Source organism: Nelumbo nucifera, chromosome 1, assembly GCF_055504915.1.
Source record: "Nelumbo nucifera cultivar China Antique chromosome 1, China Antique-T2T, whole genome shotgun sequence".
NCBI lineage: Eukaryota > Viridiplantae > Streptophyta > Magnoliopsida > Proteales > Nelumbonaceae > Nelumbo > Nelumbo nucifera.
The window spans coordinates 4,512,591-4,534,358 of record NC_142649.1 but is presented as its reverse complement, the minus strand read 5'-3'; the positions used below and the strand labels follow the sequence as shown (position 1 = coordinate 4,534,358).

General features: G+C 39.4%; 1 protein-coding gene across 2 annotated transcripts; it reads left to right on the top strand.

The window, feature by feature from the left end:
• The first annotated feature begins 405 nt into the window (after positions 1–405).
• LOC104605239 (uncharacterized) lies at positions 406–11,962 on the top strand. 2 transcript variants are annotated; one of them, XM_010269919.3, is made up of 8 exons: positions 406–753; positions 8,182–8,288; positions 9,090–9,154; positions 9,253–9,335; positions 9,488–9,596; positions 10,381–10,394; positions 11,394–11,495; positions 11,718–11,962. In XM_010269919.3, the coding sequence occupies exons 1-8, from the start codon at positions 709–711 to the stop codon at positions 11,838–11,840; spliced, it is 648 nt and encodes a 215-aa protein (XP_010268221.1). In that variant the 5' UTR covers positions 406–708; the 3' UTR covers positions 11,841–11,962. The 2 variants fall into 2 exon arrangements, with proteins under 2 accessions (XP_010268221.1, XP_010268222.1); XM_010269920.2 differs by having other exon boundaries at positions 416–753; positions 9,111–9,154.
• The last annotated feature ends 9,806 nt before the right edge of the window (positions 11,963–21,768 follow it).

The following is a 21,768-nucleotide window of genomic DNA, read 5'->3' as shown; positions in this document are numbered from 1 at the left end:
TCTCTTAAAGTGCAATCATACAACTTTTTGCTTTCCAATGGTACTCCCAAAAAGACAAACAAAAACTATCATATATGGGTCAAAATTGATATTTGATAGTTTTCAGAATTTAGAACAACATTTTCTGCATTCAGAATTCAAAAGAAAGAAAAGTTCACTAATACCAATATATTGAAAAATGAGAATTGAGACATGAGAATGATTTAGCTAAGGTCACATGCATTATTAACCTATACTAGATTTGGTTCGATTTTATTTTAATTTGCAAATTTATAAACTACAATTGAACTGTTCAGTCAGATAATGCTTATTTCTAAACCAGGTTATTTGAAAACTGTTCAGTTAGTTCGAATTGAATCAATTTGGTCGGTTCTTTTTTTGACAAGTGAACAGCCCTAGTCAGAATTAGATATAATCCACAAGAAAGGTCAATGTTCATACCTCTTTTAGTAGAAACTTTTCTCTAAAAGAAACAAAGTGGGATATGGCTGTGAGGAGCAGATTCCAATTCGTCATTCAGCCGATTGCAAGTACCAATTCAGCATAAATGTTACTAGACTCGAAGAGAAAATCCCTTCGAGTCCAACGCTACTTGCAATTTTCTGAGAAACGAAGGGCATTATGGAAGGTATGATGGTGAGTAGTTCATAGAAAAAGATTCTCTCTGCGTTCTTTGCCTACAGCCTACCAGAGTTTCGGATAGAACAAATGGAGTTAGCCGTTAAGATTTTCTCCATGGGTTTAAATCCTAAGGTAAGTCATGCTCTGAACTCAAAAACCAAGTATCCTGATTATATGGTGATTACTCAGATAAGGATTCTAACGGCAACCTCTATGGGCACTCTTGTGGTTCTGAATTTGTTGCTTGAAGTTTTTCTTCTTTCTTCTATTTTACGGAGAAGTACGGATTTGCCCAATGCGTATTTTTTATTTCCACTGCAGAGCTATAAACATTCTCCCTCTATTTTATTGTCTGACAAGAACTTACTTCCTTTCTCTTGGTTGTGTTCGTCTCGTCTGACTGGTTACTACCTGAAGTATTAATTTGTTTGTGTGATTTGTGGATTTCGTTACTTCATTTGGAGTGTAATTCTTTTCTTCTTTTAGGGGTGAATTCGAGCCGAGTCGAACCGAATAGGTAGCTATTCCAGTTCGGCTCGCTGAAACTGTGTTTAGGCTCGGGCTCGAGCTCGAGCTCTCGATTCGAACTACAAACTTGAACTCGAGTTCGACTGCAAGCCAATTTTTTTTCTAAAAAATAAAAAGTATACATATATTTTTTTTATTTTACATACAAAAAATTAAAAATTATTTACTATTATACATAAAAAATAAAAATATTATTATTTATATAAAAAATTACTTATTATATATATTTATATTTATGTGTATGTATTTTTTATTTATTATTACTAGGCTCCCGAACTGAGCTTCATTGGGCTCGAGCTCGGCTTGATTAGCAAACAAGCCTATATATCAAGCTCGAGCTAAACCGAGCTTCGAGCCGAGCTTGAATAATAGCTCATGAAAATCTCGGCTCGTGGCCACCCCTAACCGAGGCCGTGGAATTTAGTTTATTTTTGACAATGCATTAAGAGTTAAGACTAGAAACAAAGAAAAAAGTTGACATCCTTTTGTTTAATTGTTTCCCTAGCATGAACTTATATTGGATTTACAAACCTAGAGGGAACTCTTGAGAAGGAAAAGTGATAATTCGAAATTGATAAGAATTTGATGAACTTCATTGCATTCTCAGAAAATTTTTCTATCAAGTTGAGGGCCTTGCAAGATGCATAACTCCATAATACTAGTGGGTTACTTGCATATGGAGAAGTTTTGAAAAATTATGTTCTTGGCTTTTAAAACTGCTCTAAACCACCCCATCAATTCATCCATTTAATTGAGAGGTTTTAATACGTTTTTGCAAAGGCTACAACATATCTTTGAGGACTCTTCCATGGCCTCCCACCTTATTTGGACATAATGACATATATGTTGGTTATAAGAGCTAAACCAAGATGGTACAAGGATTTCAATTACACTATCTAGGGCTTACATGGATGATAGTCACATCCCATTAGTCAGGTGTGCTCCCATGAATTTGTCTTCCTTCACGTAGGTCTTACCTGAGAATCTCTTTTGTGAAATATCTGATAGTTCCATCTGAAGAGAGTTTCATAAAGCTAACTTTGATGGTAACAGTTTTGCCAAATCAGGCCCCTTGTGGGTTGGGGGAGTTTTTAGGGACAAAGATGGGAATATAGTAGCTTTGTTTTCAGGTCATGTTGGACCTGGAGATTCAACTAGAGCTGAACTGTTTGCTGTCCTACAAGGGGTTCAAAAGCGAAAGAGATGATCATAGAATGGCTGGTTATTGAAGGGGACTCTCAAGTGGTGGCTGGTTGGCTGAAGGATGAAATGGAAGCAGTATGGACTCATAGAGATGTTATAAAGAAGATCAAATGGTTAACAAGGGATATGCCTGTAAGACTACATTGGGTTCCAAGGGGTGCAAATAATTTGGCTGATTCGTTAGCCAACAAGGGATCAAAAGGGGACAGTTGTACTAGGCTGCTTTGTAATTAGTTGTTTAGTTGAGAGGCAAATCAAAAGGGGACAGTTGTACTAGGCTGCTTTGTAATTAGTTGTTTTGTTGAGAGGCAAATACTTTTATGTCTCCTTGGGATCCTAATGTGTACACATTCTGTTTATGTTAATGAGATTGTTACTTGTTACTTATCAAAAAATGATGTGACATTGTTACATTCAAGATTATCAATGGTCCACTTAATTTCATCAAGCTAAGAAATAAAATTTATGGCACCAAAACAAAGCAGAACAGAACTCAGAAAATAAATTATTTTTCTTAAAGTAACCATATCATCATCATCATCATCCCCATCATCACTAAAGTGTAGCATGAACCAGTGGATTGTCAAATTTGTGGAGAACTAGAGGCAGATGTACCAAATTCATTGTTTCATGTACATCTTTGTCTTCTTGCTTCCAGAGTGATGCAGGAAAAAAAAAGAAAAAAAAAACTAGTATCTAAGAATAACCTGCTTCCATATATTTCAAAATCTTCTCTTTTTACTTTTTTTTTATCAGCAAAAAGATTTTATTAATAACAGAGAAATATTGAAATACAATAGATATAGGTTGCAGAAAGCATTAACCCAATCTGCAAACACTACAAAGCATTTACAGTTCTGCCCAGTACAAGGTAGATCTATTTGCCCCCTGTTTTGCTAAAGTGTCCGCCAACCCATTTGCAGTCCTTTTGATCCAGTCAAACTGAGTGTTGAACTTCCTTGCAATTATGTCAATTTCTCTGTATTTAAATTTGAGCTTCTAAGGTGCTGATGTAATGTTTTTAGCCCAAGAAATGACCAGCAGTGAGTCTCCTATTTCTAAGTTTGTTGTACCAATCTGCTCAGCCATCTTTAAGCCTTGAAGTAGAGCCAATGATTCAGCCTGTATTGAGTCACCAAAACCTATTGGTCCTGAGAAGAGTGCCACAACTTCACCTAGATGATTTCTAATAACACCTCCTATACCTGCCCTTCCCGGGTGGCCAAAGGAGCTCCCATCAAAGTTTAGTTTTAATTTGTTCAGTGCAGGTGGCTTCCACTCCACTCTCACAACTTCTTTAGGAGCATCTGTCTGTGCTATTTCAGTCCCGCTTCTGAGAATCTCATTCGTGGAGAAGTTTTTGAATAGATCCATGGTCATCACCCAATGTGCAGTTCTGATTTTTAGGGTTTCAATGACTTCCTCCTTTGATTTACTTTTTCCAGAGAATATTCTTTGGTTTCTTTCCTCCCATATAGTCCAAACCACAGAAGCTCTTGCTGCCTTCTATAAGCACTTTCCTCTTTTCTTCTATTGCCTCAGGAAGGAGGGGCTGAATAGACTTACCACATCCTGTGGGGGAGCCCATCTTTTTACTTTCTACTCAAAGAACACCAGAAACAATCGTAATTAAACTCAATACCTTTTGCATATCCTCAGTAAAGCCAAAGTCAAATATAAAATCTTTACTCTCCTTTATGTGGAAACCAGCAAGGTTCCATGTGTATCCTTTCAATCATTTTATAGCATCCATTGTAGGTTTTGGAACCTGGAAGTAATGCACCAAGGCATTATTTTTACCTCCAGATATCTTTCTTGACATTCTCATCTGCTGGGCAGAGAGCTTCATTATTCCTTTCTACATATTAGTCCTAGGAAAGACAGTTTCCTCCTGTTACTGTCAGGCCCATTAGCAAGAAAAAAGAAGAGCTCCAAGATGGTCCCAAGGCTTGGCAAGAAATGCCTCCTTGAGCACTGATTACCAAAGAGTTCCTTTAGAGGTCCTGCAAAAGGAGGGGAAGCATCTATTCTAGAAGCTTTCTTGTCTTCCCCAAGAAAAGATTCTGAAGGAGGCCATGGCCACAAGAGTGAATCTTGCTAAGGTTGACCACCTGGGATTGACAAAAGGCAAAAAAAAAAAAGGCTCAACCAGGATAACTGAGGTTGTACCTCTGAATCATTTGATTCCATTCTGTTTAAAGATCAGTTTATATATTCCTTCCCTTATATGTCCATTATTTATTTGCTTTTTGCTGTTTGCTTGGGGGTGGGGGGTGGAGGGTTATGTGTTTTCAACCTTGTTCCCATTCTACTGTTACTTTTATAGTTCTTTGGAGGTCAATTTGATTTATGATATATTCTAGCACAGGTTCAACCTTTTTTTTTTGTTTCTTTCCAGTACCTACTATTTGATCTTTTTGTCCTTTTGCCCATTCCTAGGTTTACAACCTCTTCTTGTGTTGTCTCTTTTTATGTGTATTGCTATTTTTCTTTACTGTGCATCACTTATTGGTATATCCTTTTAACCATCTATAGTTTTTGTTTGACTAAGTTGATCTGTTATCCTTTTTTTTTATAAGTAACTACAATTTTATTAGAGAGCCAATATATACATCATTACGTTGCACCCCAAGAAGAGGTGCGAGATTCACCTCTTTAGGAAAACATTAAAAAAAAACTAACTAGAACTTAGCCCAATATAACTGATCCCTATTGTGAGCATCCAAATTATTGGGGCTCACTTCATGGCTGAAAATGAAAAGAGCTGCCACCCTTCAAAGTGATAAACATGGGAGTGATGGGCTTCCCATGTTCAAGAAGACAAAAAATAACTCTAATGTCAATGTAGGCCAACCTAGATACACTTCAAGGGGGAGAGAGGGAAGGTGTGAGGCACCCCTATCCCGTATTTGATGTAGTACCGTTCCCAAACGCAAAATTAAATGTCTAATCTCGAGATTTGCCACATTTCAGCATCCAATTGTTGAAACCCTCTACATTGTGAAGGTGTAAATCCATTGGGACCTCACTCCATAATTCCTTTCAGAAATCCTCCTTGAAGCAAAGAGAAATCGAGATATCCTCTTATTCTCTTTTTTATTCAAAGAGGGCCTCCTACCAGCTATGCTTCTTTTGAAATTCCTAGGGAGAAGCAAAGTGGTTGAGAGATCTCCTCTCAATCCTTTTTTTTATTCCCCACCTAGGCCTTCTATTAGTGAGCACATTGAAGTGTGCAGTCCCCAAATTGGACCTCACAAGAAGGTTCAAAGCAATGGGAGACTTCACGAAAAAGAAACAAGCAAAGTGGAAGGGACTAACACAAGCAAAGTGATTGAGAGATCTCCTTTTTTTTTTTTTGTCTGTGTAGGGGGGGGGGGGGGATGGGATACAGCAGAATGATGACTGAAAGAGGGGAAGAACGAACTCTAAAATGAAGCCAAACTCCTTTGTTCTTCCTAAACTAAACCCTCTTTCTCTTCTAGCTTTCTCCCTACATCTCCTTTTGTTCTCCTTTCTCTTTATCAGTTCTCTCAACCTACTCTCTTATCTTTCTTTCTTTCTCCCTCCTTTCTCTCTATTTGAACCACTCCTCTTCTCTTCTCTTTGAAAACCCAAAGCCTTCCGTCTTGAATTTGGTCCTTGGAGAGGGAGGCTAAGGCTGGAAATTGCCCAAAGAGGTAAGGGCGAACTAGGGCTTTCAAGAGGGAGCTCTTAATCCAAGGGTGGAGGTTTTAGGGGTGCCCATCTAAGGGCTAGGGTTTTCTAGGTGTTTTAGGGGTATTTTGCAATATTAAAAGATTAGGAGGGCTTGCAAACAAGGGGCTTTAGGGTATTTTGAGAGAAAAGGAAAAAGGCAATGGGTAAGGGATGTCTAGGATTTAAGGAGGGCTTCAAGAGTGTGATCCAACGGCCCAAGTTTAAACCTATAAGAGTTAGGGTGTAATCTTGATGTTAGGATGGACCAATAGGATTCCTTGAAAGGGAATCCATGGCCCTTTGGGGGGGGAGGAAGGGTATTTTTATTTGAAAATTTCTAGGATGAAGGTCTAAGTGGGGCCATGTTGTTTGTAGTTGTTAGTTGTGCTAGAGGCATTGTGTTAGGAAAAATGAGCGTCTAGCATCTGGGGGTACGAGATCAAGTCAATTGGAATCCTTCTTGATGGAAGGGTAAGATGGGGATTTGGGGGATAAAATTTGAAAAGCGAATTCCAGATGGTTTCAGAAAGGTGATGGGGTTTGGTTGGCCTAGATGCCAGACTAAAAGGGAGGTTTTGAGTTTGAAGGGCTATAGCCAATGAGGAGAGGTAAATTGAAAATTTTCTTCTTGTTGGAGGGGTGAAACGGGAAATTAGGAGTTGAAAACTGGTGACTGGGTGGTTAATGCTCTCTGGAAATAATGGAAGGAGTAAAATGGGAGGTCTCAGGAGTCAGGCCCTGGGGAGGTTTCTGGTTTTCAAGGGTAGCAACCAATGAAAATGGCTGAAATAAAATCTTCTTTAACAAAGGAGTAAAATGGGGTGTTTTAAGTTGACATTTGGTAGCAGGTAGTTAATAGTCTTAGGAAGGTGATGATAGGGTTGGTGACCTTGAAAATCAGACCATAGGAGAGGTTTCTGATTTGAAGGGTTGTGGGCAGTGAGAATGGCTGAATTGGAATCTTTTTTGTTTGAGGGATAAAATGGGAAATCTTGGCTTAAAACTTGGTGGGTGAGTAGTTGAGGGTAATGATAAAGTCATAGTCAGGTTTAGAGTCGGAGATCTTGGTTTCGAAGATTTCCACTAATAAGGAGAGTTAAAACAGATTCTAGGCTTGATAGTGGATGAAACAGTGGAAGGGGAGAGATTCCAGGGGGAATCTGATGCTTATTTTTTTTTCGATCAGTGAATCTGATGCTTATTGTAATATTGACAGCAATTGCTGTCCCTCTTTTCCTATTTTTCTTTGTATATTTGTTCAAATAATCAATAAATTTGATCTTTGTTACTGGTCAAAAAAAAAGAAAAAGAAAAAAGGATATTTTTTTTCTTCCAAAATCTACAAGAGATGGCCTTTCCCAGAATCCATGTGTTCATTTCATCTTTTCCACCATGGAAACATGATTTTAATCAATCATATTATCTCTTGTTATTTCATTTATTTCCTGGTTCTTTAGTGATGCTTTTTGAGTTTTGTTTTGTTTTTGTTTTTTTGTTTTTGTGTGTGTGTGTCTTTTTGATCAGTAAACATGTACTTTATTTAAGGTTATTGTTGAAGCAGTTTACAATTTGTTGTTGGGAATGTTATTCCCATTTAAGTACACTTACCTGTCCCAGATTACAATGTAGCCCAAAATAATTGCTGCCTCAGTGCCCCTTGTTTGGCAAGAGAATCAGCTAGCCCGTTTGCACTCCTTCTGACCCATTTTAATTCAGCCTCAACCACTTTTGAGTCCCCTTCTACCTCAATGTGCCTAAATCCCACCTCAATGACCACTTTTGTTTTGTGTGTGTATTTACATTCTTTCTTTCTTGTTTCTTTTTTTCTTTTACATTAAATGGTTCTTTGAGGTGTATAGTAATAGTTAGTTTGGTTTATGAAATGATGCTTCTAGAATTTCTTAGAATTTAGGCCATGTCCTTGAACCTTCTTTTTTTGGTAATTGTCCTTGAACCTATTTATGGTCCTTCTATCTTTACCAACAAGAGATATTATTGTATCATTCATATATTTCTATCAAGACTATAAAAATGTATTTTTTTTTATGCATCCTTTAAAATCACCAATAATAGAATCTTCAAGTGAATTGCTTCTATAAGATGAGTAATAAAGCTATCATGATTTTGGTGCAGACAATAGGTTACAAGAAAACAGTTGATATCTACATTCCAGAAATTTCCCCCCAAAGAACATATTGCTCCCTTTGGATGAGAACTAGTAAACGAGAATCTTTTGCAAGGTGAAAGTCACTAAGCTTTGTTGGGCATATTAACAGATGAAAACAAAATGTAGTTCTGATCAATCCAGAAGTTCAAATTTGACTTGGTTTTGCTTAGCACTAAGTTGAAGTCCTAAAAGCTCTGAGGGGATTGTTCATTGATTCTTCTGTTTTATATCAAATGCATCAATTGTCACCAAGTAGAGTAGAGTGAAATCCTAGTACCAAATTAAAGGTAGTCTGGGAAGGACCTTGCTTTTGAGTTCACTCATTTACTTGAAAGAGGGTTATCTAGATTTTCATATTGGTAACAAAGCTTTAGTTCTTTTTCCTTTTTTTTCTAGTTACTAAATACTGATTGCATTTACCCTTTTGATGTTTATTTTTCCAATCAATATGATGGTACTAGATGTCTTCTAGCAAGGTTGCCCTCCATGAACATGACTATAAGCTTTTATGAATGATTTTGTAAATCAAGCTTTTAGTACTCAAAAGTAATTCAATTTATGAGACTTTTGTGTTGAATCTTAGTTGATCATTCAATTTAGGCATCTAGTGTTATCACACTAGAATTGTTTATTAGGTATATTATGAACCCTCTGATAAATTGAAGTTAACTAGTAAATAGTAATAGACTAATTATCTTATGTAAACTCAAGTATCTGGTTACATACTTGTACTTTTGCAAGTGTAAAGTTACTTTCTTACTTTCAGTTGACTTGGTTCTTAATTGAGTATGATGAACTTCTTATGTTTCCTAGTATTGATTTGGATTTTATTATATGCGTTTTGAAATTCATGATATGCCTGATGTGGTATCAGATATTTACTTCCATTTTACAGGACAAGTCACAGATCTTTTCCCACTGCTTGTGTTGTATCTCCAGGTATAACCACTTGAATTTTCACTCCTCCAATCAGCTTTAGAATAATTAAAGAGGTGCTACTACTGTCTTCTTATCTTTCTCTTTCCTTCTTAATTTAGATTTAGAAGATGCTGGCATTTCTACTTCTCTGTTTGATGATTTTTCAATCTCTGCTACTAATACCAATGCTAGAGAGATTAAGGTAAGAAGGGATTTCCATTTCTTGGTCCTTATTTCAAATTAAATACTTGTAGTTTATTGAATGCAAAAGATATTAGGATAAGATTGAATTCCAATCTAGAAAGAACAAGAAAGATGTAATAAATTCTAAACCTAAAGTGACATGTCAACCAGATGAGAATAGATGTATCTGGAGCCAAAACACAAGCTATTTTTGATGATGTTTTCTCCAAGATGGTTGCTGCTGCACAGCCTATTCCAGGATTCCGGAGAGTCAAAGGAGGTAGAATTTTCAAACCTAATAGATAATTTCTAATATAATTTCTTGTTTCCCACAAAATGACGGACTATCAGTTATGATCTTGGGGTAGCTAAAAGTTTTGTGGGTTGGGGAAGGTAGATTGGAGAACTTGCCCTGCCCTGCCCCCATTGGGACTGTTCAGTGTATCCTTTACTGGGTTAGGGGTGGTCTTGGGTTATGGAGTTTCAACCAAGAGTGGGTTCATGACATATTCCATTCCTAGATTGCCATGCCATATATTTCATGTGTTACTGTCTTTTTTCCCTATTTTATTTATTCTCTCTAAGAATACTTCCCTCTCTCTTATATTGCCCTACTCTATGCTCTGACCTGGCCCACCTATTCATGGGTTGGGCGAGTTTGGATAAGATTCAGGTTAAGCTCAATGTGTACCAAATTCATGCTGTAGGCATCCTTGCTTACTGGTTTCTTCTAGGGCTATCAATGTTCTGATAGAGTGGGCTTCACTGCCTAAGCAGATAACCTGGGCTGCATTCATCATTTATCTAGACTCTCTCCTTATCTTTTCTGTTTCTAGAATTTGTTTCTTTGCTGTTGGTAGTTTAACTCCTTTGTTTTTGATAATGATCAATTTTCCATCTATGGAGGCTTCTTAAAATTGTTCACTTAATTCCTTGTATTTGAATACAATGGTTCAACATGAATGAAGGCCATTTCCCAGTGATGCAACATGAATACTAATATATTTTTTTTTCTACTTGATTACTTCTAATTTTGTTATGGCGAACAACTTGTGCTCTATCAGGAAAAACTCCCGATGTAAGTTTTCCCTTCCATATCATTTATTTCTATCATGTTATGCATGTTGACTGGATCTTTTTTTATTCTTTTCCTTTTTTTTTTCTAGTGAAAATGTTGGTTGGATGTGAACCATTGCTTGAGATAAAGTTGTATGAGCCAATTTTATACATCAAACATGTTATATTCATTTTTTTCTGGCTGAAAAGCATGTACATATGAAATACATGATCTTTGCTTTAGACATGCTCTCTTTACCAACTCTAAGATACCTGAAAAGCAGATTTTTATGTTGTGTTTATTGTTGATCTCAAACATCTGATTTGATTGCAAATTCCCTAGGTAGTAGAGAGTATTCTTTCTAGAAGTCAATATTTAGTTAAGTCAAGCTTGTTTTAGCTATAAAATTAGAAGGTTGCTCCTTTTTATTCTTTAAATATTTGACACCATTTCATATTAGAATTCAGAAACAGGCAGACATTTCAGACAAAAACTTGACTTAGCATGTATGTTGCTTTCACTGTGATCTATATGACATTGATATAATTCGATGTAATTATCTTTTTTTATTAATATATGTAATTAGCTCATTGTAAACATATTCTTTTCATATTGCTCATTTACATGAATAAGACGTGTTTCATTTATATCTCACAGATGTATGAAATAAACTTTACAGATGTTTGTAATTTAGACTTCCCAAGGTTGCAGACAACCTCTTGTTGCTGGAAGTGTTCTCGTTACATGTATGAAATAATGTGGACAAGCACATGTATCACTAATGTTGCCACAGAGCAAAGCTGTCCATATGATAGGAAGAAATATAAATATTTGATTAGCATCTTACTCAGCTTTATAGAGTATCTCTATAGAAATATGTCCATTCCTAGTATCTTCTGACCAAAGCATTTCCAGCAGTATCAAAAGTGTGGATGTGGAATATGAAAATTTTAATGGAGTTCTTGATTACATCCATTCTGTAATGTTTGCTAATTATGTTCTCTTCATCATGTTCCGCAGATTCCTAAAGACATACTCTTGCATGTCCTTGGACCATCAAAAGTTTACATGCAAGTAATTAAAAAGATAATCAACTCTGCTATTTCTGATTATGTAGAAAAGGTTAGTGGCATTGGAGTTCATACTGATTTTATAGTTTTCAGTCCATTTAGCATAGAATGCTTCTGAATTCTGATTAACAAATTGCAATTTTATTGACCACTAAAAGCATATGCACGTTTTTACATTCACTAGGTTGTATAGTATCGGAATTTGTTTTCCCCCTCATTATAAAATGTATGGTTACCTCCAAGAAAAAACTAAATTTTGTTCAAATGTATACAGGAAGGCTTGAAAGTCGGTAAGGATCTAAGAGTTGATCAGAGTTTTGAAGAGCTTGAAGCATCATTTGAACCTGGCGAAGAATTTGGCTTTGATGCAACAATTCAGCTTCAGAAGCAAAATTAGCAGTGTTAACTTTTTACGGTTTGTTACATACGTAGAATACATGACACTATTTAATAATCATTAGTTAACGGAAAATTGATTTTTTGAGGTAAATTTACAGGTGCAAATTTTGGTTTTTTTTATTTTTTTGAATTTACAAGAACTGACGAGCCCAGATCTCCTACTAGCAAACATTCTGCGCACATGGCGTACAGCCGCACATTGGGAATATCTCCATACATGTATGTTAAATTCATGGGTATACCTCCCGTACATGTATGCTTGCAGAGTGTGAAATGTTTTTGCTTGCAAAGAACCAGGTTGGAAACACTGGTTCACGCTGGACTTGGGCTGGAACTCTGCACTTTTCCGCCCACGTAATTTTTTCTGAGCACTATGGTCATGACCCATAAAGTCCATATCGAAATGCATGCGTATTTAAAAGTATTTGTGATCATATCTATAATACTCGGGGGTAAGAACTTTATTTGTTTTACATACAAAAATGACAAGGAATAATAACTAAAGATTTCAATTTGTTGCCATTGGTTTCACCATAATCTTTCCACACTGTCTTGTAGGGCTAGAATAGAAGATTTTGAGTTGCAGAAAATGAATGTTGAATCCGAGTGATAACTATTCTCAGTCTCTCACTATGGTTTAATCAAATAAAGTAATGGAGAAATGGGCCTTTCCATATTGTCTTTTCCCAACATTCAACAGTTACATGGGATCCATGGATGTGTATGTAAGAGCCACCTCCAACCCACCAAAAGAAGGAGACAAAATATTCATTTTCATACCTTTGATGTAGTTTTTAAGTACCCTCAACCATAATAAAGATGTTCCTTTTTGGTTGATTAATACAAATTGGTGAGAAGTATGCATTGTCACATGAGATACAAGAGTCACTTCAACTAGAATGATTAGACTTCACCCCCCCCCCCCTTCAAACTATAGGTGTAATGTGGTTAGGGGTGATCATGGGCTGGGATTTGCATTTATGATAAGGTCTATAGTTTAAGCCTGGGCTGGGCCGGGCCGGGCCTGATTCCGGGCCAATGTCACTCATATATAAAGCATTATATATCTATATATTAAATGACATAACATGCATATAAACTTATTTTATACATTATATAATATAAAATATTACATATAATATAAATTATACATGTCATTATATAATATTTATATATAATATATATAATATAATGTAAATTAACATGTATACATATGTATACATTATACACAAAATGTGTAAATTTAAATATATGCGGGCTCGGATGGGCCTGGGACAGGCTTGAAGTATTAAGCCCAAACCCGGCCCTAAAATTTGTAGGCCTGATGTGGGCCCGGGCCCAGGCTGAAATGATCACCCCCAAATGTTGTCCATGATGGGCCTGCATGGCATATTTTTGTCATGATGTTTGCTTCTATCATACCATGCCAATATGATACAACAAAGCGGGGAGGGTAACCCGACATGATTTTTTTTATGAAGGAAAAATTAAAAAAAAAAGAATAAAATTTTGAAGAAAAAACTTAACAAAATGGACAACAAATTTGAAAAAAAAACTTACAATTTATTCCATATGAATTTTTATGTATACAATTGTTCATATATGAAATAATAAAACAAAATTAAAAAAATACAATGAAATTGGAATGAAAAAAAGTAATAAAATAAAAAAAATAAAAATTTACAATAAAATTCAAACAAAATCATTGTAATTTGAGAATAAAATTAAAATTCAAAGTTTATAATAATACTAAAAATTTTGTACAATTATTGGCTCTTTAAGTCTCATCTCATTCACTTGAATTTTCTATGTTCCGTTGGATGAAGTGTCATGCCGTCATCGATCTTGTAGTCTATCATTTGCATTTAGTGAATCTTTGAGAGGTATGCATATTTCAAAATTCCATTTGTCATATGACTTCTCTTGTCATCAGATACCCTATTATCAACATTAAAGCAACACTTTAATGTGACCATGGACATTGGAGGGATTAATAGATCATGTGTCATGGTAGTAACACAAGATGAGAGGAAGTTTGTAAAATAACTTTGTAAATAAAATTGAAATTAATTAAATGAACTTGAAAAAGAAGAGCAAGCAACTTGTCATTTAGATAGTAACACAACTTGTTGTTGCTTGCTTCTATCTATTCACAACTACCACTGCTACCAAATGGTGGCATGCCATGTCATTTAGATAATGAGTTGTTGCATACGTTTGTGACTATATGTTGTGTTGTTGTGCTCCATTGCCTTGTCAACATGTCATTGCAGGCAGGGACTACTTCAATGATGCACTAAATCGCCTGGACACTAGTGCCTAAGGCTCAGTTTGGAAGGAGTACAAATATAAATTTGTAGAGTACAAAGCATTACATTTTATATTTGTACTGTACACATTTAGTTTGTATGTATTTGTACTGTACACATTTGTATTTGTACTCCTTCCAAACTGAGCCTAAGGTAAGCTCGATATTTGCAACGTGACAATGATTCAGTGTGTCATGTTGCAAGTGTAATTGTGCATTGTGGTTTGGGTGCTAAGTGAGATCTTTAGGCTGTTAACTGTCTAGATGTTGGTGCGTTGTGGGCACTTATTTGAGTATCTACAACATAGTGTCCGTGGGACTTGAATCCATGGATATACACCTTGCATTTATTAAAATGAAGATTGAGAGAGTTTTTTCATGGGTTCAAAATAAGTACTTGGGAGCTTCTTGATCTTCAAAGAAAGCAATGTAAATGATACGAAAGCGATGCATGGGAATTAATAACTTAGGATTGGCCAAAACAACCTTCTTGGAAATAGGGGAGACTGATACAAACTTATGAGAGACTGTAGGAAAACTTCTCAATTTTGAAAAGCAGGGGAGAGTATACATACTATACGAACTCAGGGGAGACTATAGGGGATAGTATACACACTCTTCTCAATCTTTCTTTGGCCATAGATGGAATGGGAATGGGAAGGAATATGAAGGATGGGAGTTTTGGATAGTTTCCTACTACATCATGACTTAGAATTGTGATTGATCATGAATGTTCTTGAGTGATTGAGGTGGGGTTGGGAAAGGGAGAGAGGCTTGCTAAGGTGGCAATTGGAAAAGGGAAAAGGGTCTGCTGAAGTGGCAAATTGGGAAACTTATGAAAGAAATAAGGGAGAGATGCTAGATACATAGGGTTTGAGGAAGGGAATAAAAGAGAGACCATATGAAGTGGTTAGTTTTGTTATGTATATATATGGGATGTTTGATATGGCTTCTATTTATTAAATAAATGTCTGCTTGAATTGTCTTCAAAACTGAGAAAAAGTGGTTGATAAACATTTGACAGTTAGGCGCCATTATGTGACGGTTCAGCCACCATCAGCGCCATCAGCACGCCATCTAAGTGTCTTGGGTTGGGTCATTGTACTCTTTTTGTAAGGGGGGTATGCCAATGGCAATTATGTAAATAGTAGTATGAATGTACAATATTTTGATGTATCATTTTGTCACTCCCCCAAAAGCTTAACGTACTCTTTGAGGGGAGGTAGGTAGTCGAGTGAGCTCATAAGCGTGTAAAGGTTAAGCACGAGATCCCCTCGACACTGTACTGTGTGCTTGTGCTTACCACTGATTAATGCAATACAAGTTGCCTTTTGTCTAATTTGTGTGCACTCTTGTTTCCTTTTGTGTGTTGTTATTTGCATTTGTAGGCTTTCTCGACCCCAATCGAGCGCCGCACGGGGCCCCGTCGATTAGCCCCGTGATAGTTAATATCAGAGCCTCGTTGACACTAGCGGTTGTCAAGCGCAACGAGTCCCTTTCGTGCCCCGCAACAACACCAGCCGGATGAAGAATCATGACACGCGAGAGGAGATCCAGGAAGGGATCTCACGGGTTTATGATGAGGACGAGCCTAGAGATAGCTCTCCCAAGGACAAAGGCGTCAGCTCAAAGCATAGCAAGCGTGACAAGTCAGTTGATAGGCTTGCGACCATGGACAAGCGCATCATGCGCTGTGAAGCAGTGGTTGGCGAAACTCGTGACCGTGTGGACGAGCTTCAAATCAACCTTGAGACCATAGCATCGGTCGTGGAAAGATTGGAGGACCAGTCCGGTGACAGCTCCAACCGGCCAGATAACCCACTAGAAGACCTGGTGAAGTGCCTACAGATCCAGCTTGAAGACTTGAAGGGCGAAGTGACCCTTCTGAAGAGGTTGATGGCCAGTACAGCCAGCACACCTGCTGCTCCAGCCCCTCCAAAGATCAAAGTCCGCGAGCCTACCTCATATGCAGGGACCCGCGATGCCCAGGAGCTTGACAACTTCCTGTGGCAAATGGAACAATATTTCACTGCTGCCGAACTCGTCGAGGAGGCGGCCAAGGTGGGCACTGTTGTTATGTATCTTACTGATGTTGCTATGTTATGGTGGCGCAGGAGATGTGCCGATGCGGAGCGAGGATTATGCTCCATTAATACTTGGTCCGTGTTCAAGAGCGAGATAAAGCGCCAGTTCTATCCAGAGAACGTGGAGTATCAAGCCCATCGGAAGCTCAAGAACCTAAAACACACGGGCTCATTGCATGAGTACGTGAAGGAGTTCTCTGCACTATCGCTCGAGATCACGGACATGTCAGACAAAGACCTTCTCTTCAACTTTATGGACGGCCTACAACAATGGGCCGAGCTCGAACTCCAGAGACGAGGTGTGAAGGACCTCGCCACAGCGATGGCCATTGCTGAACAACTGGTAGACAACAGGCGACCAAGCAAAGACAGCCCCAAACCCAACTCATATCAGGGCATAGGCAAGACAGGAGGTGATAGGAAACCTTACTACGCGCCCAAGGGAGACTCTGGGCCAAGTAAACCCAACACTTTTAAGTTCTACAGGAGACCCGAAGGAGACACTGGATACAGGGGTGGCCAGTTTGTGAAGAGAACACCTCCGGCACCATGCTTCATCTGTGAGGGAAAGCATTGGACTAAGGATTGTCCTAGTCGGGGGAAGCTCAATGCCTTGCTTGCAAAGCTTAGTGATGATGAGCATAGCGAGGAGGAGAAGGAACCAGGGGAGACAAGAATGGGGGCTCTACGAAGACTCAATGCAATGAAGAAGAAGACGAGCCCACAAGGAGCATCGAAGTTCAAGCCGAAGGGACTGATGTATGTAGACATTCGCTTGAATGGTAAGCCCACAAGAGCCATGGTGGATACTGGTGCTACCCACAACTTTATCTCTATGGAGGAGGCATCCCGAGTAGAACTTGCACCTACCAAGGAAGTCAAATGGTTGAAGGCTGTGAACTCTAATGCCAAACCCATACAAGGTGTAGCTCATGGGGTGGTCTTGCAACTTGGTGACTGGGAAGGGATGATAGACCTCTCAGTCGTGCCCATGGATGATTTTCAGGTTGTTCTCGGCATGGACTTCTTAATTCAAGTAAAGGCGGTGCCCATGCCCTTCCTCAACAAAGTGTGCATATTTGAAGATCAGGCTCCTTGCATGGTTCCAGTTGTGCCAGATACCACGTCCACCCCCAAGATGCTTTTAGCATTGCAACTCAAGGATGGAGTGCGGAAAGGAGAGACCACTTACCTAGCCACATTGGTGGACTCCGACCTGCCTGATCCACCAACCGAGCATATCCCGCCAGCGATTACAATGGCACTAGAAGAATTCCAGGACGTCATGCCTCCCACATTGCCGAAGAAGCTTCCCCCAAGGAGAGAAGTTGACCACAAGATTGAGTTGGAGCCTGGAACCAAACCACCAGCACGCCCGCCATACAGAATGTCTCCTCCTGAGCTGGCCAAGCTACGTAGACAGTTGAATGAGTTGTTGGATGCTGGATTGATTCAGCCTTCTAAGGCCCCTTTTGGAGCACCAGTCCTGTTTCAGAAGAAGCATGATGGATCTCTCCGGCTCTGTATTGACTACCGAGCTCTCAACAAGCTCACCATCAAGAACAAATATCCCATACCATTGGTGGCCGACCTCTTTGACCAGCTCAGCAGGGCCAAGTACTTCACCAAGCTAGACCTGAGGTCGGGGTACTATCAAGTGCGTATAGCCGAAGGAGATGAACACAAAACAGCTTGTGTTACCCGTTATGGGTCCTTTGAATTTCGTGTCATGCCCTTTGGGCTTACCAATGCTCCAGCCACCTTTTGTACATTGATGAATAGAATATTTCATCCCTACCTAGACCAATTTGTTGTTGTGTATATTGATGATATTGTAATCTACAGTAGAACCTTGGAGGAACATGTTGACCACCTCCGCACTGTTTTACAGGTCTTGCGGGACAACAACCTATTTGTTAAGAAGGAGAAATGTTCTTTCGCCACAGAAGAGGTGGCCTTCCTCGGTCATATAATCCGAGCAGGCACAATCAGTATGGATCTAGCTAAAGTCAAGGCCATTCAAGATTGGGCACCGCCCACCAGGGTCACCGAACTTCGCTCATTCCTTGGCCTCGTGAACTACTATCGAAGATTCATCTCTGGATTCTCAGCACGAGCCACTGCCCTCACCAACTTACTGAAGAAGACTAGTATGTGGACCTGGAGTGAATGTTGCCAAACAGCTTTTGATGATTTGAAGAGAGCTGTCTCAGCAGAACCTGTCCTCGACTTGCCTGATCCAAGCAAGCCGTATGAGCTACACACAGATGCTTCTGATTTTGCTATTGGCGGGGTCTTGATGCAAGAAGGACATCCCATCGCCTTTGAAAGCCGCAAATTGAATGATACAGAGAGGAGGTACATTGTACAAGAGAAGGAGATGACAGCCATCGTCCACTGCCTCTGCACCTGGCGACACTACCTGCTTGGCTCCAAGTTCGTGGTCAAGACTGACAACATAGCTACTAGTTACTTTCAGTCTCAGAAGAAGTTGAGCCCTAAGCAAGCTCGATGGCAAGATTTCTTAGCGGAGTTTGACATGACTCTAGAGTACAAGCCAGGCCCGATGAACAGGGTTGCTGATGCACTTAACAGGAAGGCTGAGCTTGCAGTACTATCCACAGGTGAAGGTCCCTCTCAAAGCCAAATCAGACTAGACCTCATCAAGCTCATCAAGGAAGGACTCCAGAAGGACCCCATTGCTCAGAGCCTATTGACAGCGGCTCGTGAAGGGAAGACTAGGCGGTTTTGGGTTGAAGAAGACCTTCTTTTAACAAAGGGAAGGCGGATATTTGTGCCGAGAGTTGAAGACTTGAGGAAGACTCTCCTACGTGAATGCCATGACAGTTTATGGGCAGGACATCCTGGGTGGCAGCGTACCTTGGCACTTCTACAACATGCCTACTATTGGCCTCATATGGAGCAAGATGTTCGAGAATACACAAGGACATGCCTGATTTGCCAGCAAGACAAGCCCGAACGTGCCAAGCCTCTTGGACTCCTACAACCTCTTCCAACTCCCTCACAACCTTGGGAGAGTGTTTCCATGGACTTCATCAGCGGTCTTCCTAAAGTGGGAGACTATACATCCATCATTGTTGTTGTTGATAGATTTTCCAAGTATGCCACTTTCACCCCAGCACCAAAGCACCTTTCAGCTGAAGACACGGCATACCTTTTCTTCAAACACGTGGTGAAGTATTAGGGAGTCCCACAGAACATTGTTAGTGATCGGGATCCCCGATTCACTAGTGCTTTCTGGACAGAGCTATTCAAGCTTCTTGGCTCGAACTTGAACTTCTCCAGCAGCAGCCATCCAGAGTCAGATGGGCAGACAGAGAGAATGAACTCCCTCCTTGAAGAGTACCTCCGCCATTTTGTATCAGCTACACAGAAGAATTGGGTTCGATTGCTGGACATTGCGCAGTTCTCCGTCAACACACGGAAGAGCTCCTCTACCAATCAAAGTCTTTTTGAAGTCATCATCGGCCAACTATCAAGATGTCCGCACAGCATCGTCAACGACCATCAAGGAAGAAGCCCTCGAGCCTTCACTTTCACCAGGGAATGGAAAGAATGCCTTGACATCACTCGAGCCTCCCTAGAGAAAGCCTCTAGAAGAATGAAGAAATGGGCCGATTTGGGTAGACGACCCGAGAACTTCCAAGTAGGTGACCTGGCCTTAGTAAAACTCCATACCCATTGCCTTAGGTTCTTTCGAAGAGTTCATCCCGGGCTTGTGAGAAAATATGAGGGACCCTGTGAAATCCTAGCCAAAGTAGGAGCTTCAGCCTACAGACTCAAACTACCTCCATGGCTAAAAGTACACCCTGTCTTTCATGTAAGCCAACTTAAACCCTACCATGCCGACAACCAAGACACCTCCCGAAACCAAAGTCAACGCCCACACCTATCCTACCAACCACCTAAGAACCGATCCCTTGACTCCATCCTCAACCATAGGTTGTCCCAATCCTCCCAAACATCAGAATGGGAGTACCTGGTGAAGTGGAAGGGACCTGCAGAAGAAGACACTTGGGAGCTTGCAGAAGACCTCCTTCCGTTTGCAGTGAAGCTGGACGAGTACCTGAGGAAGAATCTTCGAGGACGAAGATTGAATTGAGTGGGGGAGACTGTGACGGTTCAGCCACCATCAGTGCCATCAGCACGCCATCTAAGTGTCTTGGGTTGGGTCCTTGTACTCTTTTTGTAAGGGGGGTATGCCAATGGCAATTATGTAAATAGTAGTATGAATGTACAATATTTTGATGTATCCTTTTGTCACTCCCCCAAAAGCTTAACGTACTCTTTGAGGGGAGGTAGGTAGTCGAGTGAGCTCATAAGCATGTAAAGGTTAAGCACGAGATCCCCTCGACACTGTACTGTGTGCTTGTGCTTACCACTGATTAATGCAATACAAGTTGCCTTTTGTCTAATTTGTGTGCACTCTTGTTTCCTTTTGTGTGTTGTTATTTGCATTTGTAGGCTTTCTCGACCCCAATCGAGCGCCGCACGGGGCCCCGTCGATTAGTCCCGTGACAATTAGGCACCACATAAGTAGAACAGTAAATAAATATCTCTGTGTTAGGGAAAACATTAAAATGAACCTTTCCCCAATGGTTAATTTGCACATAAACCGATACAAATGTTTACCAGGTAAATTAGCCTACCAAATAATAATTTGGGACAAGCACCTACATGTAAACTTGCACTATTTATCTAATAAATAGAAGTGATACCAAACACCATCATGATTTTCTAATATATTTTAGTTGCATAACAAGTTATTTTACCAAACAAATTTTGTGCACGCCAACATAGAAAAACAATTTTTATGCACTATACTAGCTTCATTTACTATGAATGTTACTTTTGTCAATTAACTAATCTATTATTGAATAAGTTATTACCAATCATTGCTTATACAACTATTAATTTTGCATTTTTGACAAGCTCTTCAACGAAACCCGAAGCCTTGCCAAATGGGGCCATATGTTTTTAGCCTTAGCTAGGGGTGGCAATGAGTCGAGCTTTTCACGAGCTGCTCGAGCTCGGCTCGCGAGCCGAGCTCGAGCAGCTCGTGAAAAGCTCGGTTCAGCTTGGTTTCAGCCAAGCTCAAGCTCGGGCCCAATTCAGTGGCTTGATTATTAAACAAGCCGAGCTCGAGCCTATTAGAGCTCGGCTCATGAGGCTCGCGAGCCGGCTCAAATATCTCTCTATATAATAAAATTGTAGAAAATAAAATATATAATAAAAATATTATAATTTTACTTTTTAAATATAAAAAAATTATGTATAATTTTTATTTTTATAAAATATAAAACAAGTCGAGCCGAGCCAAGCCGAGCTCAAGCTTATGAACTCTTGACTTGAGCCGAGCTCGAGCTCGAGCCTTGTAGAATAGTCTCGAGCCGAGCTCGAGCCTAGTACTATTCGGCTCGAATCCACCCATAGCCTTAGCCATTTCCCTGATCTCATATTTAGAGTGAAAAAACATACCACTTTAAGGAAAAACCAAACTAGAAGAGGAATGC

Bases quoted from the DNA above. Each gene is read 5' to 3' on its own strand.
- LOC104605239 (XM_010269919.3), top strand. From the start codon at position 709: ATGGAGTTAGCCGTTAAGATTTTCTCCATGGGTTTAAATCCTAAG. The intron at 754-8,181 runs GTAAGTCATGCT...ATTTTGGTGCAG, and splicing joins CCATGGGTTTAAATCCTAAG to ACAATAGGTTACAAGAAAAC. The intron at 11,496-11,717 runs GTTAGTGGCATT...AAATGTATACAG, and splicing joins TTTCTGATTATGTAGAAAAG to GAAGGCTTGAAAGTCGGTAA.